General features: G+C 42.3%; 2 protein-coding genes across 6 annotated transcripts in view; one reads left to right on the forward strand and one right to left on the reverse strand.

The window, feature by feature from the left end:
• Nucleotides 1-5: 5 nt before the first annotated feature.
• Nucleotides 6-7,448, reverse strand: GSKIP (GSK3B interacting protein). 3 transcript variants are annotated; one of them, XM_035106582.2, is made up of 4 exons: nucleotides 7,272-7,448; nucleotides 6,281-6,308; nucleotides 3,814-4,072; nucleotides 6-1,981 (listed from the first exon to the last, which is right to left on the reverse strand). In XM_035106582.2, exons 3-4 carry the CDS (start codon nucleotides 4,069-4,071, stop codon nucleotides 1,820-1,822), a joined length of 420 nt encoding a protein of 139 aa, XP_034962473.1. In that variant the 5' UTR covers nucleotide 4,072; nucleotides 6,281-6,308; nucleotides 7,272-7,448; the 3' UTR covers nucleotides 6-1,819. The 3 variants fall into 3 exon arrangements, with proteins under 3 accessions (XP_034962473.1, XP_034962464.1, XP_034962458.1); XM_035106573.2 differs by lacking the exon at nucleotides 6,281-6,308 and having other exon boundaries at nucleotides 7,272-7,447; XM_035106567.2 differs by lacking the exon at nucleotides 7,272-7,448 and having other exon boundaries at nucleotides 6,281-7,126.
• Nucleotides 7,449-8,419: 971 nt separating this feature from the next.
• Nucleotides 8,420-19,374, forward strand: part of ATG2B (autophagy related 2B) — a 42,036-nt gene continuing 31,081 nt past the window's right edge. Inside the window, exons 1-8 of one of the 3 annotated variants that reach the window (XM_035106531.2) lie at nucleotides 9,107-9,239; nucleotides 11,876-11,905; nucleotides 13,918-14,080; nucleotides 14,429-14,581; nucleotides 15,480-15,582; nucleotides 16,265-16,427; nucleotides 17,423-17,602; nucleotides 18,866-18,962. In XM_035106531.2, coding sequence (XP_034962422.2) covers nucleotides 14,053-14,080; nucleotides 14,429-14,581; nucleotides 15,480-15,582; nucleotides 16,265-16,427; nucleotides 17,423-17,602; nucleotides 18,866-18,962 — 724 coding nt within the window. In that variant the 5' untranslated portion in view covers nucleotides 9,107-9,239; nucleotides 11,876-11,905; nucleotides 13,918-14,052. Of the gene's footprint in view, nucleotides 9,240-11,875; nucleotides 11,906-13,917; nucleotides 14,081-14,428; nucleotides 14,582-15,479; nucleotides 15,583-16,264; nucleotides 16,428-17,422; nucleotides 17,603-18,865; nucleotides 18,963-19,374 lie in introns of all 3 variants that reach the window. The other 2 variants (XM_035106521.2, XM_035106511.2) reach the window with 2 other exon arrangements.

A 19,374-nucleotide genomic window follows, 5' to 3' on the forward strand; every position in this document is an offset into this window, starting at 1 on the left:
AGGAGAGGGGGCGTGGCCAATGGAATAATGTGAAAACAAAGGCACAAATAAAGCGGACTAGCGCTTGAATGCCCAGATTGCGCGTTAACTTTTTTTCTCCCCCCCCCCTCCGTGGGTGCAGTCTCTACCGCTGCTTTAGGTTTTAGTTAGTCAGCGAAATCTGCGAGTTTAGTGCAGAAATCTAAAAACCCCTCTGTCCATTGTTTTATCTTATTCTTTATTTTAAGAAGCAAACTCACTATGCAGACCACTTTTCTTCTTTTATTTCAAGTGTATAACTGCTAAAATAAACACGGCTGCCTTAGTCAAGGAAGTACAGATAAAATGGACAGAGCACATTTTCTTCATGTATTTTCCTCGTTTTCTTAACTTCCATGCTATAAACCCAGATTGTAAGTGCACATGTACTCAGTTTTCTTAGAAAATGAAATGCACATTAGTCTAATTTTCTATATATGGATAAAGCTAGACATTTCAGCGTTTCAAACAGTAAGAAACGGTCAATGTTTCGTAACACGTTTTACTATAGATTCTTAGTTATTCTATAATTAGCTGAAATAAGACAAAGCTGTAATAAATGCTTCAACTAAGCTGGTACTCCTTCAGTTCCTAGATCAGGTTCTCAGCAAGGTTAAAAAGCATCACTCATGTTTGCAAGTTATAAATTTACATCCATCAAAGAGCTGATGATTGTGTAAATTCACTTTGAGAATTAAAACATCTGTTAGTATTATCTATCACAATGCACAATTACGATAGCTTTGTGGGTGGTTTTTTTGTTTTTTTAACCACCTTTATCCCAAGAAAATATACTGAGATTACAGCACTGGAAAGTAACTACTGTAGTAGTGTACTTAAGACCACCTATTCTTCTCCCAATTCAAATACCAATTTCCTTCTTTGGTTTGAATCAATGCAATGAACCATTGTAAGCTACAGCATTGTTGGGGCTTTGCAGAAATACTCAGTAACTGTAATATAGTAAATATTCAAAAATACTTTTAGATATACTGTACATTATGTAAACAGTCAAAGCAATGCAAATAGTTCTCTTTACACAGTATTAATAGTTTAACAAAAGCAATGCAGGATTGGGCTTTATGCAGAATGTGGCTTTTTATTTTTTCATTACTGTGCTTATTTGTATTTCAGCTGATGAATACATTCATTATGCCAACACTATATCTATTGTTTAGCATTGCCGGTAGCTACCCTCAAGACTACACCAAATACTGCACACTGTTGTTCGGTTACTGAAAAGTACTGGCATAACGTTTTAGTGGATCATACCCTAAGAGATGTTTTATTTAATAATGTTTCGTCTTACCACTCTAATGAATGAGCTAGAGAATGTCTAAATCCACATACAAGAAGTTGAGCTAAATACAAAACTTTTCAATGAAACAAAATCAATTTCCTTAAATTAGCTATGGCAAATATTTGGTTTTCTTAAAACCAAGTTATTTGTGAAGCACACTACTGAACAAATACAAAGGTTGTTAGAAGAATTTTGAAGCTAAAAGTTAAATATCAGAGACCAAAACTATAGACTGTTACATTGTAACTATCTAAAGGAAAGTTTAACAGTAACTATATATGTGACTATGTTACCTTAAAAATAAATTGGGTAACCAACTCCGAACAACAGTATCAAGGACATAGTTTACAACTTGGTGTCACTGGAAGTCATGGAACAAGGGATTTTTTGAAAGCAAAGAGTTCGGGTTAATAATATTCCCCCTCCGCCACCAGGCCTCAGAACAAACTATTTAGATCCAGCAGCAACTTTTGTTGAAGCCCACTTTGATTGCAAATTCTATCATGATTGTCCATCACTTTTCAAAGCCTCTAGTCTTTGTAGCAAAGCATTTCCAAATGCTTCTCGATACGCTGGGCTAACAGAGTCCAACAGAGAGTAGACAGTCTCATGATAGGGATTTTGCACGCTGTCATCCACCTGGTCGAAAGCATAGCCAACCACCTGCAAAGAGAAAATAACATACTTAAGAAATTAAGTGACCAAGTGCACACACACACAAATGCTGATAAAGAAACCAAACCAGCTGTTATGTGAGAAACAGTTCTACTGAGTTGCCCTTCTGTGGGGCTCATAAAGTTTATCAATATCTTATAATCCCAAAAAACTATTTACAAATGGAACTGAAGACATTATATCTGAAAGTTATCGAGTAAAACTTGTGTAGTAAAACTTGTGTAGTAATATTGATACATCGCCCAGGACCAGTCTGAGGGCCAGAGCACGATGGCGGCTTCTCCCAGCAGTATAACACGAGGAAACCCACCACCACTCCTGAATCCCTCCACTGGGCACTGGGGGCGGAGGGACTCCCCAGCACTTGGTGGGAGGAACAAGCTACCTTAGCCCTGCCCCCGTGGGTTGAAAACGCCTCACATCCCTCGGCAGAAGGGGCAGTGTTTTCACCCCAGCGCCCTGCAGCTTGTTCCTTCCTCCATTTCAACATCGCAATGTATCACCTAATCGTGATGTTTGGCTGGTGATACATTGCGATGTTGAAAAGCTGACACCTCCCAGCCCTATTTTGATATTATTATTGGGGGGAAACTGAGTCAAAAAGGAAACAAGAACTCCATATGTATTATTTCAGTTAGAGTAACCGTGACAGTTGAGATGCACACTAATTGTATATGATTATAGTACCGTACTACAGAGCGATTAGTTGGGAAAATATTTGTATTATGACTGCAAGTTCAATTCGTACAGTTCACAGTTAATACTTACTGTACGCAAACAGGTACACACAAGACTTCAGTTGCATTCCTAATAAAAACTTTCATGGAGAAAAAGCTGTCTACAGTGTTGGATATGTGTGGAAAATATGTGTTTTCTTTCACGGGTGATCATCATGCAGTTTGTTTTCAATGGTTTAAAGCTGTGGATCACCAGAGAAGGAAGACTTCATTTCTTTAATCAGAGATGGTTACCTCCTGTGGTCCTCTAGATGCTATGGTCCTCATTGGCTATGTTGTCAGGGCCTGATGGTGTTGGAAGACCAACATCTACAGGGCCACAAGTTCACCACCCCTGTTTTAATTCATGGATGGCTAGCTTTCAACATGGAAGTTCATGTACATTTAAATGTATTCTGGCAGGTGCAGATGCTCGTGCTCCTTGCAGACCCCATGACAAGTAGCACCTGCTAATATTTTCCCTTCCTGTATAATTAGATGTTGAAAGACTGTTATCCATAATTAAAAGATGAAGTAAAGTATTAAATGCAGAATCTTTCAATACATTAGTCATGAAAAGAAAACGGAAGTTTTATTTAGGCAAACTATAGATAGCACCTTTTAGTGAAAAGGCATCTGGGACAAAAAAGCTGCCTAGTAATCAGAACTTCAAAATTTAGGGCCTTCCTACCATGAACCAAGCGACATGGAACACCTTATCTGATGCATTTCTGCTAGTCAGGATCCCTGCAAAGTTAAAAAAAGAAATTGTATAGAAACCCTACTGCAGAAGACTGGAGGGCCAAAACTGGTAACTCCAAACATCTTTTTTCTTAATTAGAAATAGCACTGTGTGTTCTTTACATTCTGCTGGAAGATGCCCAGAGTAGCTGCGGAAACCCAGTCAGATGGGCAAGGTACAAGTAATTAACTGTTGTTGTTATAGTAGGTTTGTTAGCATCTTCTACATAAATATAAACATTCTGAAACACTCGGTACAAAAAATAAAAATTGAAGAGGGCTGCTTTTGTGATAAAGTAGATTGCTAAATAGCCTTTGGCTAACATTTCTTTTATAACTAATCTTCACAAAAGGAAAAATTACCCTAAGTCCTGCTTCTGTGAGCTCTAGGCAATATCTGTTCCTTTCCCTAGTTTCCACGTTGATGTACGCCACATCTTCTGCGCATGGGAGGCTTTTAGAGACAAACATGTTGCTCACAGCAAACAACACATCATTCACAACAGCTTCCGCTTCTAATCTCATGTCCTTCACGTCTGTTCCTTCAAAATCCTTGAATTCAGAATTGTCTTCAACCCCTGTGTTATTGGATAGGTCCATGGAATTGTAGTCCATCTCCATTCTGCACACACAACACAATTCAGACTTTTAAAAAAATGCAAGGTAAAAGATTCTACAATACAGCAATGAAAATGGGATTATGGAATTCCAAGATATATCTAGAAGATCAGCATACAGACCCCTCAAAAACATGGGTTCTTTAAATACAGTATTAATAATCCAAATCAATGATCAAGCCTAAGAAGTCCAAATGGCTAACACTGCATTTCATGCAGCTGTCATTTTACTTATACTCTGTTTTTCTTCTTTAACCAAAGGGCTGCAAAGTATTTTTAACAAAATACTGTACCGAATTGCAATATAATTTTTCAAGTTAATATAATTAAAACCAGCAAACTCCATAGTTGAGAAGTCCTAGTGGGAAAAGAAAACTTTTCAGACATCATTTTAAATGCTTTATTTGGGGAGCTATTGGATCTCATTGGGGAGGGAGTGCCATAGCAGAAGTGCAAACACTGAAAAATTATCTGTTCCTGGTAAATGACACACTCAGCTGCTGATACTAGTGACACCACAAAAATCCAATTTTTCAAATGATCTTTAGTGTGAATTATGTGTGTAAATCCCACCCATGTAGATTTGTGTTAATAAAATGTGGATAAACACAAGCAATCATTAAAAAGGGCTAGATAACAGAAGTGTTAATTTTATTTTATTCAATTTGTATTCTGCTGTTCCTCCAGAAATAGTCCAGGACAGCAGACACAGCAATGATAAAACACAAAAAACCAACTAAAAACTAAAAATGGTTTAAAAACATTATTTAAAAGTTAAAAACATTCTCAACCAGTGATCTAAGGGTTGCCAGAATAGTGTCTTTCAGCCATCAAATGCCTGGGCAAACTGAAATGTTTTTAATTTCCCCCCTGAAAGTCAGAGTAATGAAGGAGAAAGAAGCATCTTGCTATGATGAAGAGGAACCAACACTGAAAAGGCCCTATCACAACTGATACCCAGTGGCGGAGGCAGCACTTGCAGATCATAGAGTGCAAGATTATCAATAATGAGGATGGTGCTCTTTTAGATACTTGGATTCCAAGCCATTAGGAGCTTTAGATGCTAGTACCAACATATTGAATTTGGCCAGTGCAGAGCTTTCCGGACAGGTGACACATGGTCCCATTGAGCTGCCCTACTTACCAGCCTAGCAGGAGCATTCTGCACTAGCCACTGCCCCCTGCAGCCTGCATTACAGTAGTTAATGTTAAAGCAATGTCAGCAGGAAATAGGTTATGATCCAAACAGTATTGACAAGCTGCAATACATTGGTCTAGAAACCGACTTTTTTAAAACTTAGAAGATGAATACACATCTCTGATTGTTAGCCATTTTGCCTAAAATGAGAGAGCAAAATGCCCAGAAGTTCTGCACTCTGTCATGCTCAGCGCCATTGATGCATGAAGAAGAGTTTGGATTTGATATCCCGCTTTATCACTACCCGAAGGAGTCTCAAAGCGGCTAACAATCTCCTTTCCCTTCATCTCCCACAACAAACACCCTGTGAGGTAAGTGGGGCTGAGAGACTTCGAAGAAGTGTGACTAGCCCAAGGTCACCCAGCAGCTGCATGTGGAGGAGCGGAGACAGGAACCCTGTTCCCCAGATTACGAGTCTACTGCTCTTAACTACACCACACTGGCATGCTATGATAAGGTTACCAGGTTTTTTTCAAGGAATCCGGGGACACTTTTCAACTTCAATGGATTTAATACATATATTTATATTATATATTATTTAATATATTTGTATTGAGAAATGTTTTTCTATCGGTTGAATAAAGTATATTGTATTGTATTGTACTTCAATGGATTTTGTATGGGGACTGATTTGTAAATCCGGGGACTGTCGCCGGGAAACAGGGACGTCTGGTAACCTTATGCTATAATTCTCCCCTTTCTGCCTTACACTATTTCACACATCTCTACCATATCCTTTCTCCTTGTTCCCCCCCCCCTCCTCCTCTGGTCGCTCTGCCAGGCATTGGTAGTTACAAACCACCATCACTCCAAAAAGCATAATGGAACATTACTTGAAGAAATGAACAGCTTGGTACCTGTTCTGATTCTGAGAAAGCTGATTTGGCAACTTTCTACTCAGTGCCTCTTCCTCCAGCTCAAAATTATCTTCTACCATCAGTATGCATTTCCACCTATGCATGTCAGAAACATCTCCCCCAGCCCCCCTAAAATCAGTAGGTGTTGTTAGCCATACCGTTTCTTAGGTTGGATAAGACAGACATCTGATTCGGGTGGCGTAGAAATAAATGGTGATGAAGATTCCTTGTTGTACAGTCCATTCCACCTGCTTTCCAGCTTTACCCCGTAGACATACATCTCCTGCCCACCCACCCCCATCTCAAAACAGGATTTATTTTTGTTCACTTTGTTCAAGTTTATGCCTGATGAGTTGCCTAAGTGACTATACACAGGAACAGGACCAACTCTCGCGGGTTCAGGCAAGCACCCACCCGCGCACCCAGGGGTGCCATCTCGAAAAAAATATCGTGTGGGGGGAGCAGGGAAGCACCACATAACCGATCAAAAGATGTGACAATTCAAATGGCAATGCCTATCAACTTTGGGGTGGGGAGTGCGGCTCCTCAAATATTTTATTGGCGGTGGGGATAGGGAACCGAAGGGACCTCAGCCCTAAGAAGTTGGCTCCTACTCACCCACCCACAGAGCACTGAACTGTACAAAAAGAAATAAAAGACCCAGGATTGCCGCCCCTCTCAAAACACCCACTCGCTGCTCGCTTGCTTCCCTCCCTCCTTCCCTTCCCCACACTTAAGGTTACCGCAATCCCACGAAATGCAGAGAAGCACGTCCCCGTTAAACAAGAGCAGGCCCTAGCTCCGAAAGGAGAAGGGCTGCCAACTTCCCAGCCGGCCTCTTTTAAACAGAAGGAAAAGGACCGTGCTCACTTCCACGTGGCAAAGAGCTTCGCCCGCTGCTGGTTTTATTTTTTTAAATATTTTTTCCGCCTTAGTAAGCTGTCGCCTGACAGGCACAGGCACAGGCTGGTATGAGGGTCAGTTGGCAACCTTCACCCAGCACCCCCCCCGCTTTCTCGCCGCCCCCCCCCCCCGCGAGTCTTTCAGAAGCTTTTCTCCCACACAACCCGAGGCACGCGCACAGAGCTCCACCTGCCAATCTAACAAAACGGAAGAGAGAGAGAGAAACAACAGACGCCGAGGACGTACCTGCCCCTACTCCATCCCGTCTCTACTCTCCGGCTCTTTGCTACCCGCGAGCCGCTCTATCCCGTCCTTAAATTCTCGCGAGACGAGAGGCTGTACAGGCAGCCCTATTCCTCCCTCTCTCAGCTGTTTTGCGCCCGGCCACTCTCGCTCTCTTTTCCCTCCTCCCACTCGCGGCATTTTCTCTCCCAGTCACGTGCTGGGATCGACGGAGAAAAAAAGCGCCGAGAGAGTCGGTTGAAAGCAACATCGACACTTCCGACTCTCGACTGAGCGTGCGGGGGCGAGGCAGAAGGACGCACGGCGGCAGGGGGAGGGGGCGGGGGAGTAGGGGAACCCTCACATTTACTGTTGTTGTTTTACATACCGTAGATCAAATAAACAAATGTTTCTCATTGCAACATGCGCTGATGCTTCTGAATGCCGGTTGCTGGAAACTTCAGGAGGGAAGTGTTGTTCTGCTGCTTGCATGTTTCACCCAGGCAGGACCTGGCCCACGTATTAGACAAATTGAGGCGACTGCCTCAAGCAGCAGGATCCACAGGGCAGAGGATCCCGATGTAGAGCTAATGGCATGGCTCTCCCAACTTGAACTTGCCTGGACCCTGAGTTCATCTTCTGAAATCTTCCGCCATGTATCCTCCTCTTTGGAGATGACGAGAGGGCTTTTTTGTCGTCGTCCTCGCCCCAATGCTCTCCCCAACGAAGCTCACCCGGTGCCAATAGCAGCTTCCTTTCAGCACCAGATTGAGGGTTTTTGAGGAAATATAACACCGCTGCTTCTGCGTGTGTATATGAAGGGCGATGGATCTTGTTTTATTGTTATATTTCATTACTTTTTATTGTGCACGTAAGCCCCATGGATAGGTTTTGTGTTGGGCGGCAAATAAATATTGATGATGATAATAATAATAATGCTAGCACGTTATTTAATTTACTACTGTTTATGCAAATGATTTAATGATAGAAGTCTGAAAATTCTATTTCAAACCACAAAAAAGCCAAACAGCGAGACAAGCAGATTGTAATGAAACGCGGAAATGTTTTTATACAGAACTAGCTTGTTTTTATACAGAAAGGTAGGGCGACCCAAGCGCAGGCTCCCCAGCTTCGCTCAGAGGAGGATACGTACCCTCGCGTCATTTCCGCCTCCTTCGCCCCGCCCTCCCTGACGTTACCGTCCCCCCAGCGCCGGGACGGATGACGACGCTCTCCCGTGGGTGAGACGTCTAGCCGAGCGTGCTTACGGTCCCGTGGGCGGGGCCAAATGAGCACAACAACAAGCCAAGCTCCAATCTGCGCGCTGATAGGGAGGCGAAGTGCGAGTGGGCGGGGCGAGAAGCGGGCCCCTTGACGGGGTCTCCCGAGCTCAGTCGGAGGAGACTGTGAGGGCAGCGAATAAGGAGGGAGAGAGACCCTCGTGGCTGTTGTGCCGCCGTAAGCCCCGCCCCTTCCCTCCCTCACTCGGGAGGCGGGGTTGCGGTGACAAGATGGCGGCTGCGGCTGCTGCTGCGTGAGGAGGCGGTGGCGATGGAGCCTCTTGTTATCGCTCGCGCGGGAATTCCCTCAGGACTTGGCGCTTTCCTGGACGGCGCTGAATAGGAATTGTGGGGAGAGGAGCCTGGCTCACCGCGGGCTGGGCCTCCCCTCATTCTTCCCAGCCCTCATAACCAGCCTTTTCTTTTCTGAGGAGGGCAGCCCCTTCCTCGTCTTCAGGGCGAGTTCGCCCAGCCGGTGGCTCCTTCCCTGTGAATCCTGCAGCTCCATCCCCTCGCCTGCCAGTCCGTGGGGTCTGGGATCGCAGCCGCCATGCCTTGGCCCTTCTCGGAGTCCATCAAGAAGAGGGCCTGCAGGTACCTGCTGCAGAGGTACCTGGGCCACTTCCTCCAGGAGAAGCTCAGCTTGGAGCAGCTCACCCTGGATCTCTACCAAGGCACCGGCTCCTTGGCACAGGTGCCCCTAGACAAGTGGGTAAGTGGCGCTTCACGCGTCTCTTAGGAGCAGTGGGATCGTAGAGTTGGAAGGGACCCTGAGGGTCATATGCTCCGGCCCCCTGCAATGCAGAAATCTTGGCTTAAGCATCCATGACAGGTGGGCCACCCAACCTCTGCTTAAAAATCTCGAAGGAAGGAGAGCCCACCACCTCTCATGGGAGTCTATTCTACTGCCCAACAGCTCGTCCTGTCAGAAAGTTTTTTCTATATGTTTAGTCGGAATCTCCTTTCTCGTATCTTGAATCCATTGGTTCAGGTCCCACTCTCCGGAGCAGGAGAAAAGAAGCTTGCTCTGTCTTCCATGTGACAGCTCTTGAGATATTTGAAGATGACTATCATATCTCCTCTCTTAACCTGACTAAACATGCCCAGCTCCCTCAACTGTGTGCCTTATAAGGCTTGGCTTCCAGACCCTTGATCATCCTCCTCTGCACACATCCCAGATTATCAATATTATTCTTAAATTGTGGTTCCCAGAACTGGACACAGTACTCCCAAGTGTTGTCAGACTAAAGCAGCATAGAGTGGATCTGGACGCTATACTTCTGATGATGCAACCTGGAATAGAATTAGCTTTTCTTTCTTTCTTTCTTTCTTTCTTTCTTTCTTTCTTTCTTTCTTTCTTGCTATGGCATGACATCTGTCAAGTGTCAAGAGCTGTATTTTCACTTTGACAGACATGCCCTAGCCAACTGTTTAAACTTCCTGTATCCTGATTCTGTCATGGTTACTGCTGCAATAATTGAGCAATTTTCAATGCATGGGGGTTATCTGGGGTGATCCAAAGTTGACAAGCAGTCATATTTTTTTTCTATGTGAACACTGCATTTCTCTTCCAAGCACTTGGACTTGTAACCTAAATGTTTCTCCCTACCCAATCCAATAACAATAATGAAATTCCCATTGATGTGAATAGATCGTCTGCGGCAGCATTCCCCATCCTGATGTCCTCTGGATGTTGTTGCATGTCAAATCTCATCAGCTCTGTCCATTGGCCATGCATGCTGGAGCTTATGGGAGTTAAACAACACATGGAGGGCTTTGATCAGATTTTTTTTGAGGGAAAGGGAAAATTTGGGGTCTGTATGTGTCAGCAATTAACATCTAGTTAAGTGGCTATTGGGGTGTGGAGTGCTATTTGTACAAACTAGCTTGTCTACTGCACTGAAAAGTGTCAGGAAGCACATTACAGTATTTTGGTTATGTGGTTGCTTTCATCTTGGTATTGGTCAACTCAGTTTTCTATGTCACTCCTACCCCCCCAATATTTTTTGTTGTACAGTACTCCCAAAGTTTATACTGTATGTATGTGTATAAATATACAGTAGGTAGGTAGCCGTGTTGGTCTGCTGTAGTCGAAGCAAAAAAAAAAATCCTTCCAGTAGCACCTTAGAGACCAACTAAATTTGTTATTGGTATGAGGTTTCGTGCTACTGGAAGGAATTTTTTATTTTGTATAAATATGTATAAATATATGTTTGTGGGAGGGTGTAGTCTGCTCTATTTCTCTCCAGGTGATCTGGAGACCAAATTTAAACATTTTTTCTTTACCATTTGAAGATGCTTAATTTTATGATGTTTATCTATGTTCATTTTTAAAATGCTGGCTAGCTGTGAATCCTGAAAACAATTTTTGTATGATATGTTCAGCATTTGTGTAAACAGTTCGAGTGCAGTTATTTGGATGTAATTGACTTCGTAAGCATAAAGGTTATTCTCATATGACCCTGTGGCACAGTTCAGTTTTTATAGCCAATAGGTAGGCTCTGAATGTTTTGTTTTAAATATCCTCTAGTCTAGTGGACACCCCAGTGACCTTTGCTCCCTTCAGCAAGCTATGCTAGAAAGAATAAGTAAATTAGTAACTGCCTTTTTATATATGCTGATTCTTCAGTTTTGAGTTGACTATTTTGCATGCCTCCTAGATAGATAGTACATATGTTTCTCTTTATAATGTATAAATGCATCTCATAAAGTTTTAAAAACCAGAAGTCAGCCCCAACTGTGAGGAAAAGCCCCCACTGAAGTAGAGGCATGTGAATCAGGGCACAATAGATTACTCACCCGTTACCTTCCATATCATCTGGGGCATCTCTGTCTGTTTCTCTACAGTTACTGTCTGTCATGTCTGCTGTGATAGTTTAGCTGGATAATTTCATTGTGATAATAGAGAGCTGCACCTGAATGCTACAGTCTTGAAATGTGTATGCTGTGGTGGGGGGTATTTTTAATTATGTCTCTCTCCATTGTTTTGTTTCGTCTTCTAGAATGTATAGGATTATGTGGCACACTTGGTTAGCGATGTAGTATAGTTCTATGTTGGGGGAGAGGTGTAGATATTTGAGGTTTATTGATTGTGATCACATTTGACCCAGACTACTCAAAGAGATCATTGGTAGGAGCAGCCAACAATAGGTTGTCTCTTAAGCATTTCTTCCACTGTAGTGTAAAGCAGTACTTAGGAAACCAACACATTGGAACCTCCCTATTCAGTATTTTAACAGATGTTACCTAGTTTCTTTCCTGAAAATGTACAGCTGCACTAAATGGGAAAGGCCTTTTAAAGAAAAATTAATTGAATTAAAATCTAATATTTTCTGCATTTTGATACAGATGTGAAACTGAATGGGGACATATTGACAGGTACCAGTTGTGTTCAAGTTTGTTCATAATCCATGTCACTGAGAATTAAATAATATTACTGCTCATTTAATAGTGCTCTCTGGAACTTTATGCATGGTGAGATAAGGAGCAGGCTTCAGATTTATATATAGTTCCCTTAATTTTGGTTTAGCTAACATTCTCTGGATATTGTGGACTAAAACTCTCATTCTTGCTGGGGCTGATGGAGTTAAAGTGCAGAATGCTGGAGGGGACTGTTTTTGGCTACCTGTGCATTAACTTTCCCCAACCTGATGGCATTCAGATCATTTTGACCTACAACTCTCAGCATCCTTGGCCATTGAACATTATGGTTGGGGCTGATTGGAATTGTAGAAAATAATAATAATCTGGAGGCCACCAGCTTGGCCTGTTGGCTTATTCCTACCCTGTCATAGCATGTGCAGCAGGATTGACTAACTTGTGGTCCTTCAGCTGTTGTTGGACTCCAACTCCTATGAAGCTCAGCCAGCATGGGCAAGCTTCAGGGATGATAGGAGTTGTAGTGTGGCAACATCTGAAGAGCCATTCCTGATTTCAAATGTGAACTTTATTAATGGAAGCATATTTCAGTGAGGATGCTATCGAGCCCAAAACTCATCCCAATCTTGCAACACTTAAAGGTTCTGCGGTTAAAGTATTAGCAGATCTGTAGTCAGTATAGTTTAGTGAAGTGTCATCATTGTCATATGGAGGATGTTCCTACCTATGTCAGTGTTGTTTAGATGAGCGAGGGGATATTGGTCTCTGTCTCCCCCAACAGTGCCCAAGTGGGTTTGTAATTTGGCATCAGCATAGACTTGATAGCCAGGGAGCCAGATTTCTGATAGTTTATCAGGGTAGCATCCTCTCTTTCTGTGTTCTCTGGATAGATACTTGAATTCTGTTACTTTGTATTGTCTATCTACCCCGCTTACTAACATAACTTTCCTGACTGGTAGAGGTGGTCTTGGACTTGATGGCTCCAAATTTTTTAGGTCGTGGGAGATTCCAGCATCCACAGAGGAGCAGTTCAAGCCTTAATGACTGCCATGAGGCGATCCCAAAACATTTTGGACCCAACACATGTAGCTGTGTGTATGCCCAGTCTGATGCCATAGAGTCTGCCTTAGATCTAGATTACTACTGGTAAAGTTGAGGCTGTTAGCAGCTCTTAATGCTTGGTGGGGACAATTCAATTGGTCCTCTTGGGGAGGCTTATGGTTTTGGATGGTTTCCTAGTGTCTCTGCAATAAGACAACTGCATGCGTGAATCATTGCTTCTAGGTGTCCTTTCACACTGACAAGGGCTAAATTGGCAGCATGGTATTTTGGAGTGCTGAAATAGTTGAGGTGATAACTTGAAGGCAAATGAAGGAAAAGATGGGAGAAAACTGCCAGAAGTAACCCGGGGAGTGCAGATTGCACACTTCTGAACAAGAAATAGGAAAAAGGTAGTGTTTCCTGAAGACTATGCATACTGACTGGAGAATGTGCATATTGCCAGAGAATGTACAAAATGCAGCCAAGGTATGTACATGCCCCAAAGCCTGTTGTGGATTATGCACAATGGCTGGAAAATGTACAAAGTTCATCTGAGATATGCACTTCCCCTAAGGCTTGTAGGGGATTATGTATAGTGACCAGGAATTGTGCGCAGTACATGGAAGGCTTATGTGCATGTTTCCCATGAAGCCTGGGGAATATGCACATTGGCCAGTTATTATGCACATTAATTACTCAAAATACATTCCTCTCTCTCTCTCTCTCTCTCTCTCTCTCTCTCTCTCTCTCTCTCTCACACACACACACACACACACACACATACACACAATATATGACATACAACCCATTTTCACCAAAACCATGGATCCACAATTCACTTTAATATTTAATGCTAAAGAGAACTTACATTATTTTTGATATAAAATGTCATAGGCATCAACAAAAATTGATCATATTCTGCTTATGTAATATGCAAAGTAATTCTTGATTCTTTTTTCTCTTTGTTTCAGAGTCTTAATGAGATTCTTGAATCAGCAGATGCTCCTCTGGAAGTCACTGAGGGATTTATTCAGTCAATTTCTCTTTCTGTGCCCTGGGGTTCGTTACTTCAAGATAACTGTGCACTTGAAGTGAAGGGCTTAGAGATGGTCTTCAAGCCAAGACCCCGACTAAGTAAGTTAAGAAGGATCATTGACAAAAACAAGTCATGCCTATTTAATTTTCTGAATAGTGGACTATTTGGACATCCCACAGTGAGTACTGATTTCTCTGAAGCAGCAGGGTGACCCCAACTTCAGCACGTTATAGAGAAGCAGATACTACTTTTTTTCCTGGGGAGGCTGATACTTCCGTTGTGAGTGTCACCCACAGCTCAGAGGTACCATTCACATAATTTCTCATTCTTGTATACAGAAGCTGTGCTTCTAATTTATCCCTGTATGCGTGTGCTTTGGTTATGGTTGAACAGTTGCTGAAGGCCATTTATGACAAAGCACCTGAGGCTTATCTCTTCTTTTCTAGCTTCTGGTTCAGAGCCCATGTATTGGTCAAGCTTCATGACTAGTAGTATGCAGCTTGCAAAAGAATGTCTTAGCCAGAAACTGACAGATGAACAAGGAGAAGGTTCCCAGCCTTTTGAAGGGCTTGAAAAGTTTGCTGAAACAATTGAAACAGGTACGACAGACTCTTTGAGCTTACAAAACACTATTCAGTGGTCCCTCGACTTACGAATTACTCAACATCCGAAGTTTTCGACTTACGAACGAGACAAATGGCCGCAAGCTTACGATTTTTTCTACATCCGAACGGAAACCGTTGGCGGTTTTAAATGCAATTTCATCGGCTCACGAATTTTAAATACGGTTTTTTCGGCTTACGAATTTTTCCGAATATTTTTTTTCCTATGGGAAACCACTTTTCAACCTACAAATGTGCATTCAGAATGGATTAAGTTCATAAGTTGAGGGACCACTGTATCAAGATGTGCTACGTAAAGCTGAGGGATCTTTTGCCAGCTGAGTTGACCTTGATAATTTATTTCATGTGCAAAACATAGCAGTTTGCTCAGGTTAGAATATGTTCCCTGTTTGATGGTAACAGCAGTCAACTTTAAAATTTGGGCCATGATGTACCAGTATGCAAATCTTGCTGTGTTCGCAGTGGAAATTGCTGCCGGATACAGTGAGGCCTCTTCCCCCATGTCTGCATGCATGGACCAAAATGCATCAGTCATTATCTAAAAAGGAAAACCAGCTTGTGTGTTCCCTGCAATGTTTCAGCAGTTCTTTCTCTCCCCAGCACCGTAGTCCCAAGTTACTCCTGCCCTGGGAAGGAAAAGAAGAGCTGGGTAGTTTCAGGGCTGCACATACCAGCTGCTCCTTCTTGCATATGTGAGGAGGGGAAGAGGGTTCATAGTACTTTATGTTAATTTCTCTTTATTAGTAGTTCATAGTATTTTATGTTAATTTCTCTTGATTAGTATAGCCAACAGATATCTGCACAGCTGAAATAATACTTTATATTCATGTTTCTATATGACACGTCCCCCTCCATTTTGCTTTCTTCACTATAGTTTTAAGGAGAGTGAAAGTCACCTTTTTAGACACTGTTCTGCGAATTGAACATGTGCCAGATAACTCAAAAAGTGGGACAGCACTTGAAATCCGCATTGAGAAGTAAGTAGTATTGTTCTTCTAAGCAAAGTCTAGAATGTTATCTTGTCCTTCTGTGTGAGAATTTATTTTTTTATTTATTTGATATCTGTCCGGCCCTTTCTCTCTAAGGAGTCTAAGTTGGCGAACAGTAAAGCATTTTAAAACGGCCAAATCTCCTCATTCATGGTTGCTAGGAGCAGTATATTTCAGCCACCAAATATGTGGGTGAACAGGAATGTTTGTAACCTCACCAGGTAGGGCATTCCATAAATGAGGAGCTGCTACTGGGGAATGCATGTGAAGAAACGGGCTTTTGGATGCACATCAGATCAGGTTCTGAATGGACAATAGCTACAGCATGAGTGAAATAGGTTTCCAGCACTCAATTCTCCATGCGGGGTGCTGAGTGCTTGGGTCAGGGTGCTGCAATGGATTTTAAGACTGCAATTCCAATTAGAGAGCAAGGCTCAGTGAACTTATTTTTAAGTAAACAGGCTTAGGATCATGCTGTACATACTCTCACTGTGGGTTTTAAAATTAAAAATTTACTTTTAAATAATTGAAGTAATTATTGATCAACCAAATTATTAAAAGGTAATTATTCCTTCTATACTTACTAGTGCCTCTTTTAAGAAAATCAAGAATGAAACGCTGTTCATCATGGCTGTAGAAGTATTTCATTATTTTATTTCCACTCTTCTAGAACGATGTACTACGATGAAACCGCCGATGAATGCTCTGGAATTAATGTGCATCAGCCCACAGCTTTTGCTCACAAATTGTTACACCTCACAGGTGTTTCTTTCTTCTGGGATGAATTTAGGGCCTCAGCAAAATCCTCTCCAGTGTGTTCAGCTACACAATTGGTAAAAAAAATTACATCTACTTATATGCATATGTATAGTTAATGAAACGTAGAATATATTTTATGGGACGCGGGTGGCGCTGTGGTTTAAACCACTATGCCGCTTGAACTTACAAATCGGAGCTCCCGTTGCTTTGTTCCTGCTCCTGCCAACCTAGCAGTTCGAAAGCACACAGTGCAAGTAGAAAAATAGGTACCACTCCAGCACGAAGGTAAACGGCGTTTCTGTGCTCTGCTCTGGCTTTGCCAGAAGCAGATTAGTCATGCTGGCCACATGACCCGGAAAAACTTGTCAGCAGAAGCGGACTAATGGCGGCTCCCTTGGCCTGTAAAGCGAGATGAGCGCCGCAACCCCAGAGTCCTTTGCTACTGGACTTAACGGTCAGGGGTCCCTTTACCTTTACTAGAATATTTTTTTGCTATGTGAAAAGTTGCTTCCATGCATTTCTTCTAGCTATCTCTTGGACGTATGAACGCAGAAAGTCACCCTGTGCCCAGCTGTTCTTTACTCTCAGATTTATTTTGCTCCTTGCAGTGTTGGGTGTCTCTGCTTCTGCTGCTGCGAGGGCTAAATTGAGCAAGGTTTATAGCTTTGGGTTAATTCCATTTATACATTATGCCCTACAATTTTATAGGAAATGAATTCTGAATGAGGATACCCATCATGATTTTAGTGGCCAGAATGTTCTCTTGACTGTGGGAATTCAGGTTCAAATCACTAGTCTGTCAAGGCTGCTCAGTGAGCAACATTGCTATTTTTAAGTGTAGCCTAATCTAAAATTGCTACTTGGAGGTCTTTAGAGGAAAGAAGAGACTGTACAGATGTAACAAAGTTATGCTAGGAGTTCATCAGGTGCAGTTTGACAATCAGTATGTTCATTAAAATGAGGTGCCATATTTAAGAGTATAAAATGGTCAGTTTGTGTTCTGTACTGGCATACACAGTGATCTTAAAAGCTTATGGAATTAATGCCTTTCCTTGTATTTCTTTTAAAGGCAACAGAACCAAAGCTCTCACCTAGCTGGAACCCAAAAATTGTGTATGAACCACACCCACAATTAGCAAGAAACTTGCCAGAGGTTTCTCCATCTGATCCTGTGCAAATATGTAAGCTGATTGGAAGGATGGAACTGAGCCTTACGTTAAAGCAAAATGAAGTGCTTCCAGGAGCAAAGGTTAGTTGTAGCTTCATGTATTACAGGTAAAAGACTTGTGTTCAGATAGCCAGGGCAGGAGTTCAGTTGTAGACAAAAATTGCAGTCATGCACTTCCCCCCTTGTTATGTGTTACTCCAAGGCTTGAGGTTGATACCTTGCTTTATTCCCTATTCCTTTTTTTCCTTGATACACACAGCTGAGCTCTCCTGGCCAATTTGGTGGGCCTGAAAAAAGGAGAAGAGTAGGCATGTTTAGATCTCCAGGCAATTGCACAACTGACATTTATAAGCATCTAGAAAATTTCCAGAGCATGCAAGCATGCTAGTTTTTGCTTCCTCTCTCCTGGATTCAGCATAAAGGCCAGTCCAGGACAGAAGCAAGGTTAACTGTAGTTTGGGCACCTGGAAGCTGACAGTAGTGTGAGCACCTGGAAGCTGACACCCTGCCACTCTTTCTGCAGGTGCTCCTGCTGCTACTGAATGTTCCTTTTAGTCAGTGGGTGGCCAGGCACAGATTGTATTCCCCCTGTGACCTTTGTTTTTTTTTATTTCCTAATACATCAGTGGCTGCATTCTGATAGAAAGCTAAGTCATACTTTGTTTTGGCCATGATACACTGAAGAGGCTGGAATCCAGCTCACATGCAAGCAAACCTAATATACAGCTGTCGCCTTAGGTGGTTGGTTGTCTTCCACCCAACCCTGCACTGCCTCTGTGAATGGATAGCTGCTATATGAAAGTATTTTATGGGGTCCAAAGGATCACCAGTTCTCTAACCATTGGCCACCTGCAAAAACAGGGGGAGGGGGTGTAAAAAACTCGTCTCCTCCGAAATCCTTGGCGGCTTGCAGCATGACCCTGAGCCAAAACAAAGTGAAGAAATGACATTCTCTTCCCCATTCCTAGGTACCTCCTTATGAAGGATTACTAGCTTTTTGTATTAGTCCTTTCCCTCTTTCTCACATTCCATTTTTGTAGAGTTCAGTTCCCCACACAGTAATGAAGCTCACTTGGTGACCTTGTCCAGTCACTATCTCTCAGTTTCTCACAGGGCTGTTATGAGGATAAACAATTTAAATGCTGTGTTAAATGCTGTGTTGTGATACCCTATCCATCCTTTGGGTGAATATAGTGTGTATGCAGACCAATAATAAGAAGGAATTAAAGCTGGAAATGAAATGTCTGTTTTGGTTCAATGGTGAGACAGTACATAATCTGAGAATTGGAAAGAAAGAATTCTTTTGATCCGTATTTCTTGAATATATTCTTTATTCTTCTTAAGTTGGATGTAGATGGAGAGATAGATTCGATACACCTATTCCTGTCACCCAGACAGGTACATCTTCTGCTGGATATGTTAGCAGCTATCGCTGGACCAGGTGAGCCAAAGTTGCATTGCCTTGTGTGGTTAGAAAGTGTATGAGCACTGCATTATACATGTTGCACTATTTGCAAGGTTTTGAATAATCTCTAGACTAAGGGCAATATCAAAAGTGCACCTTTAAAGTTAAACACTCTTAAATCCCATATGTTGAACTTCAGAGGAAAGCACATGCTTAGAACTCTTCCTTTGAAACCCAAGGGATTTTAAAACACTTTGACTAGATTGGCCCTAAGTTACTGAAGCTTTACTTGTATTTCAAAAAGTCTAAAGAAAATCTTACGTTAGGGGGGAACTTTCTCATAAGTAGATTTGTATTGTTCCTCCTCCTGAAAGCAGCTATTAAGAATTGGAAATAGCCAACAGGATCTGAAACCAGTTTAGTAGCTCCATAGTTGTGATTAATATTA

Source organism: Zootoca vivipara, chromosome 1 (assembly GCF_963506605.1).
Source record: "Zootoca vivipara chromosome 1, rZooViv1.1, whole genome shotgun sequence".
Taxonomy (NCBI): domain Eukaryota; kingdom Metazoa; phylum Chordata; class Lepidosauria; order Squamata; family Lacertidae; genus Zootoca; species Zootoca vivipara.